At 58.1% G+C, this 6,800-nt stretch overlaps 1 protein-coding gene across 1 annotated transcript; it reads right to left on the reverse strand.

The window, feature by feature from the left end:
* Window positions 1-3,646: 3,646 nt before the first annotated feature.
* Window positions 3,647-6,759, reverse strand: TIGD5 (tigger transposable element derived 5). Its single transcript, XM_075141025.1, has one exon. The coding sequence runs from the start codon at window positions 6,629-6,631 to the stop codon at window positions 4,841-4,843; it is 1,791 nt and encodes a 596-aa protein (XP_074997126.1). The 5' UTR covers window positions 6,632-6,759; the 3' UTR covers window positions 3,647-4,840.
* Between the last annotated feature and the right edge of the window lie 41 nt (window positions 6,760-6,800).

Consider the following 6,800-nt stretch of genomic DNA (forward strand, 5'->3'; position numbering starts at 1 on the left):
TGGCAGGCTTGGCTCTTTCTGGTCCCTTCAGTCCTGGGGGGCTGCTGCACCCAGCACGGGGTCACCTCCAGGTGGAGGTGACAGCCATGAGCCCCTGGGCCAGCAAGGATGGAGCTGATGCCACGTTGGCTCTGTGGTCATCGGTGCTGTGCCAGGATGTATGGCACTGGGGACGGGGTTTTGGGGATGGGCTGATCCCAAATCAAGGCAGCTGGGGCTGGGCAGAGTGGAGGCAGGAGGCGAGGACAGTCGCAGGTGCTGTGAGGATGCCAAGGGACCTTGAGAAGTGAGGAGCTGGCAGGATGATGCTCTGGGGGTGAGCACAGAGAAAGGCTTTAATTTCCCAACTCAATGCCGAACAGGGGTGCTCGGTGCTTGGGTTACACGTGGGCACCGATGCCTGCTTCTCTGCTCGGCTCTGGAGATGCGTGCACGAACACGGAGCTGCTATCCACATCCCAGAACCACGGGCGAGAAGTCAACCAGCCAAAAAACCTCCACCTCCCACCCCAGCCAGGCACCAGCATTGCACCACTGCAGACGGGTCTTGCTCCGTAGTGGGATGGAAGCCCAGACCCGCTCTCAGCCCCAGGATGCTGCACATCAAGGGAGGAGAAACTCAAAGCTTGCCTATCTGGAGAGGATCAGAGCCTTTTGCACGCCCTAATTAAGCTTTGTTTGCCTCCTGGCACCTGCACGGATGCAATTAGTGATGATTTGCAAAGCGCTTTGAGGATGAAAGGCTTTTTCTGGGCAAAACATCACTGGTGAAACAGCTGGATGCTGAGCCTGCAGCTCCTATTGCTTTGACCCCGTCCCCAGGGATGCCGTCACCCCAGATGCCAGTGGCACCAAGCCAAGAGAGATGCCACAGCCCTACGGCGCTGCCGGGTCATGCCAAGGCATGACCTCCTTGGGCTCCTTCTTGAGGCACCTAATTAATTAGCACAGCTGCACAAAAGCCAGAGACGGAGCTTGAGCCTGCCCGTCTCTCCTGCCCGTCTCTACGCTTCACCGTGTAGCCAGGGAAGGGGCTCATGGCACCTACGTGGTGCAAGGAAGCAGTGGTCCTCAAGGTTTCCAAGCCACCTGGTACCTCCTTTGTCCTTCTTCGGCTTGCTTTTATCCCTGCCCTGTCCCCAGGTCCCCCCCAAGGCGATTCTGCCGATCTCTCCGAAATATGCAACCTTCTGATTTCATTCTTGGGCATCTCCATCTCTTCTGTGTTCTCCACACCACTCTTTAACATATCTGGCCAAACAGCCTTGGTCAAATCCAGCCCTACCACTTGTGACGCGGCTGACCCCAGCCCCTGCCCGTTCCCCATCTCCATGTGTCCTCCTAAAGGCTTTTGACCTTTGGGTTTTCAGGTTGTCTTTCAGAGAAGCGGCATGTTCAGCCCCGAAGCCAGGATCCTGATGACCTTCATTATTTTGCTAAGCCCTAGTTTTAACAAAAACGGCTTAAATTCTGTTCATTTTATTAAAAGAGCCAGCACTCACTGCAGGTAAATTATAGCTACTACCTTACTGCTAGTACTCCTGCCTTCAAGAGAGGCATCTCATCCTGCCTGGTGAGATCATGGAGCAGATCCTCCTGGCAGGCAAATCGAAACATCTGGATGGCAGGGAGGTGATTAGACGCAGCCAACATGGCTTCACCAAGGGGAAATTGTGCCTGACAAAGGTAGTGGCCTTCTATGACGGAGCGACTGCCTTGGTGGACAAGGGAAGAGCTACGGATGTCATCTACCTGGACTTCTGTAAGGCCTTTGATACAGTCCCACACAACATTCCTGCCACTAAATTGGGGAGAGACGGGTTTGACGGATGGACCGTTAGATGGATCAGGTATTGGCTGGATGGCCGTGTCCAAAGAGTTACAGTCAATGGCTCAATGTCAAAGTGGAAACCAGTAATGAATGGTGTCCCTCAAGGGTCTGTACTGGGACCAATACTATTAAATATCTTCATCAATGACGTAGACGGTGGGATTGAGTGCCCCCTCGGCAAGTTGCAGATGACACCAAGCTGAGTGGTGCAGTTGATTTCCTTGAGGGATGGGATGCCATCCAGAGGGACCGGGACAGGCTGGAAGAGTGGGCCCACATGAACCTTATGAAGTTCATCTAGGCCAAGTGCAACGTCCTGCACCTGGGTCGGGGCAACCCCCAGTCTCAATAGAGGCTGGGGCTTGAAGGGATGGGGAGCAGCCCTGCTGCTCAAGGCCTTGGGGGCACTGGTGGATGAAAAGCTGGACATGAGCCGGCACTGTGCGCTCGCAGCCCAGGAGGCCAACCGTATCCTGGGCAGCAGGTCGAGGGAGGGGATGCTCCCACGCTGGTGAGACCCCCCTGGAGCACTGTGTCCAGTTCTGGGGTCCCCAGCACCAGACAGACATGGACCTGTTGGAGTGGGTCCAGAGGAGGCCACGGAAATGATCAGGGGGCTGGAACAGCTCTGCTGTGGAGAGAGGCTGAGAGAGTTGGGGTTTTTCAGCTTGGAGAAGAGAAGGCTTCAGGGACACCTTATTCTGGCCTTTCAATATAGAAAAGGGGCTGATAAGAAGGACAGCGCAATGGTTTTAAACTGAAAGAGGGCAGATTTAGAGTGGACATAAGGAAGAAATTTTTCATGATGACTGTGGTGGGACACTGGAACAGGTGGCCTAGAGAGGTTGTAGATGTCCCATCACTGGAAGTGTTCAAGGTCAGGTTGGATGGGGCTCTGAGCAACCTGATCTAGTGAAAGATGTCCCTGCCCAAGGCAGGAGGGTTGGACTGGATGATCTTTGAAGGTTCCTTTGAACCCCAACCATTCAATGCGTCGATGTTCTCACCTCCCAAACGAGGCCAAACAGTGCCACAAGTGCACCCAGGCTGACCTACACGAGAAGTGAAGACCTCCAGCCCGGCACCTTTTGCTGAGCTTGGCAATGTTTTTGTCAAACAACCGCAGACTCCTTTAAAAACTACTGCTTGAAGTGAGCCACATCCCAAGCTCTAAAATGTTTTTGTGGTTTTTTTTTTTTTGGTGCAAAAGATTATAAAAATAAATAGAAACGTGGTTTTACATGATTACATCTCATTGGCGGATAAAAGTCTGCAATCAAGTACGGCAGCATCAAGCCCCGAACGCATACCACTAGGAAACCAAAGCTAAGGGGGAAGCATGAAATGGGTGAGACAGCTCAGTGCGTGCTGGCTGTGAACGTGGCAGAAGATGAACAGCAGAAATTGAAATTGGTTGGTTTTGCAGGGGAAAAAAAGGTGTGTTTCTCCCCTAATCCGAAGCTTTTCTTGACATTCGTTCTGCAGTGGAGTTTCATGATCTGAAAGGACAAACCTCAGCTCCAAATTTGACTTTTTGTGTGTTTTATTTCCTTGCTGCTCCCTAAATTCCCTGGCAGCCTTGTTTATTGACAAGTTATCCCTACTAATAAAGTAAAAAAAGTCAACTTGGGGAGCAGCCGCAGCAGCCCAGGCTCCTGCCTGGCCCCGCCGTGTTAAAGAGGCTGCAGAGAGGCAGGGAACACGATGGAGAAGGCCACACCAGGAGGATACAACTGCATGAAAGTCCCCCTTGTGCCATCCCCCCATCCCCCTGGGATAGCTCTACGTGACCGTTTACAGACAACAACCCCAAAGTGGGAATAAAAATCCATTTAATTTTCATAAACTCTGAAGTTATGAGACAAAGACCCGACAAGTAAAAACACCCACCCTGCCTGCTGACACGGGGCACAGCAGCACTGATGAGTTGTTTGGTTTTTTTTTTTTTTCCTTCTTTCAATAATTTGGCTAAGCAGGCTAAAATTTAATCCAAATCAGGTCAAGAGCTGCTAAATTCACATCTGATGCTTCCAGTATTTCAAGTCAGCACCGGGAGCTCTCCCCACTCCTGTCTCAAGTCGCGATGCACGTCATGCCGGCAGCCGTCTCCCCCGCACCGCGAGACATGTCCTCCAGCCCCAGCTGCCCTGCAAACCCCGGGAGGGGGCACCTCAACCCCCATCCCCAGAGCCTTCAGCTTTGTGAGGATGCTGGGATGATGGTACCTGTTGCAGCAGGTCTCCATGGTCAGGGAGTTCCTGGGCACAGGGCTGTCATGGGAATGATGGAAGTGACCCTCTCCGAGGAGCCGCAGCTTCTTGGATGCCACCCAGGTGTCCCTGTCCCAATCCAGTGCATGAAGAAAGTCATCTTAAACCAGTTCCAAACCTCCCCAGTATAACAGGACTCCGTTTTGGCAGTGGGAAGGGTATCACCAGCCTCTTCCAAGGCAGAACGTTTGCCTTACAGCACCCCAGGAGTGGTCCCTCTCCAGCTGGCTGTGCCGACCTCAGCCCCGCTCTGAGATGTGGGGAATTACTTAGTGTAACTTCCCCCATCGTCCTGGCTCCTCGCGGTGACACCGAGCAGGTCCCTCCCTCACCCCTTCTCCCCACAGGGTTGGGGGGACCGGGCAGCGTAGGGGGATTCCACCCCCTTCTAGGGGTGCCAGTGACCAGGGGGCCACCCCTGCTCAGTCTCCTGGGATCTAAAAAATAGCACCTCCTAAATATACTTAGGGTGAGGAACAACCCTCGAATACGCAACGTACGGAGGGGTTGTTGCACAAAAAAACCCCATTAGCCCTAAATTATAACCCCCCCCCTTGTAGCTGTGGTAACCCAGGGGCGTTCGGGCCTCCTGAGCCCTCAGGACCACCCGTGTCGGAGGGGTGAGGGGAGCTGGCACCTCCGCCGCCAGCCCCCTGGGACAACCGGGGTGTCCCCAGCCCCGTGTCCCTCCACCCCAAGTGGGGCGGTTGGTAGCCGAGAGGTCGCGGTTCGCCCTGCACTAGGAATGGGGGCTGCCGCCGCGGTGCAGCCGCTGGGCCATGCTGATGAGAGAGCGGAGCTGCACCAGCTTCAACGGCCCCACTTGCCGGGGGTCTTGACCCTCCAGCCAGCGCAGCGCCGTCTCCAGACCTTTGATGGCTTCCCGAGCTGTGGGCAGCAAGGCATCCCCTCCTTCCCCACCCCTTCTGCCACCCCCATCTCCAGCAGCTGCCTCCTCCTCATCCTCCTCTGCCCCACAGCCCCCGAGGCCTTCCTCCTCAGCGTCTTCTTCCCCATCGTCCTCCTCCGTACCCGGGGCCATGTCATCCAAGTGCAACCAGTCGGCCACCTCCTCGGGAGCCAAGCGCTTGTAGGCCAACGCGGCCAGGTGGGTCAGGTCACTAAAGACTTTGCTGTCCCCGCTGCCTTCCTCCCTGCGCGGGGGGTTTCCGTGCTCTTCCTCCCCGGGCTGGGGCTCGAAGGCAGCACGCAGCCCCAGCAGCCAGCACTTCTCGATGGAGCCGGGAGGGATGAGGTCCCAGGAGAGGCCGGCCAGGTACAACATGTCCTTGAGGAGGAAGGACCGCACAAAGTCCATGGGGCCACCGGAGCCGGCTGCACACGAGACAGCCAGGCGCAGCAATTCCCGCTTGTAGAGTTGCTTGAAGGCGGATACCACCCCTTGCTCCAGCGGGGCCGGGATTCGGCCTCCTCCTCCAGCCGAGCTGCTCCCGGCAGGGCCCTTGGAGAGGAAGAGGGCACGGATGGAGCCGTCGGGTGTCTGCAACGGGGGCGATTCCTCAGCACCTGTCCCAGAGGGGGGTGGCGGGGTGCTAAGCAGCAACACGGCCTTCTGCTGCAGGCAGCTCCGGCGCAGATAGCGTTTGACGCCTGGCACAAAGTCCTCAAAGAACCAAGCCCGGAGAAGGGCTGGCCCCAGCCTGGCTTCGGGGCTGTAGCGGTAGCAAGCAGGGAATTTATCCTGGTTGTGATGGCGGAGGCTGGGGGGATCACGAAGGCCCCCAACCACCAGCGGCTTGAGTTTGTGGGAGCCGGTCAAATTGGCGGCCAGCAGCACAGTGACCCGCTCACGGGGAGCCGGCCGTCGCTGTGCTGTTGCCGTCACCCCACCGGCCTGCCCCGGCAGCAGCTTCCAGTAGAGCCCGGTGACATTGGCGTTGTAGATCTGCTCGTCGCCGTAACCCCCGGCATCAGCAGCCGGCATGGGCAAGGTCTCGGGGCAGACGGCAGGAGCCCGTTCGGGCTCAGCAGGGAGGCCGCCCTCGCCGTAGATGCGCTGGCTGGAGATGCCATGACGCTTCTGCCAGCGCCAGAACCAGCCGTGGCTGGCCTTGAAGGTACACTCGGGACCGTAGATCTGCCGGGCGAAGGCCTCAGCCTGGGCCTGGATGAGGGGCCCGGAGAGGGGAACACCATGCTGGCGGAGGGCGAGAAACCAGGCGTAAACGGCGCGGTCGATCTCCTCCTCGTTGGCCAGGCGCATCTTCTTACGTTGGGTGCCCACCTCACCTCCCAGCTGCTCCAGGAACCACCGCAGCTTGGCCTCGTCCTTCAGCCAGCCCCTCAACGTACCCCCCGGCACCCCGAAGGCCCGGCACACCGACGCCTGCCGCTCGCCCTTCTTCACCCGCTCGATGGCCTGTAGCTTGTCCTTGATGGAGTAGGCCCGTCGCAGCGCCATCTTCACCGACACCCCCCCGGCTGCGCTCCTGCTGCTGCCGCCGCCGCCCCGCCGCCCTCCCGCCATACCGGCCGACCCCCCACCCGCCTCCGGCTCCCCCCCGGGCATGGAGCAGCCCCCGCAGCCATGGGCCGGCGCGGTACCGGGAGGGGGGGGGCGCGTTATAACCGGGGCGGGGCGGGGGGGTGGGACGGGGCGGGGGCGCGGTGCCTTTGTCTCCGCTCCGGCCCCGAGCCGGCCGGTAGGGCGGGGCGGCGCGCAGCGCGCATGCGCGCTC

The sequence above is a fragment of the Calonectris borealis genome, chromosome 2 (genome assembly GCF_964195595.1).
Source record: "Calonectris borealis chromosome 2, bCalBor7.hap1.2, whole genome shotgun sequence".
Lineage (NCBI taxonomy): Eukaryota > Metazoa > Chordata > Aves > Procellariiformes > Procellariidae > Calonectris > Calonectris borealis.

What these genes read in the sequence shown, in the direction of transcription:
- TIGD5 (XM_075141025.1), bottom strand. Translation starts at nt 6,631, where the DNA reads ATGCCCGGGGGGGAGCCGGAGGCGGGTGGGGGGTCGGCCGGTATGGCG.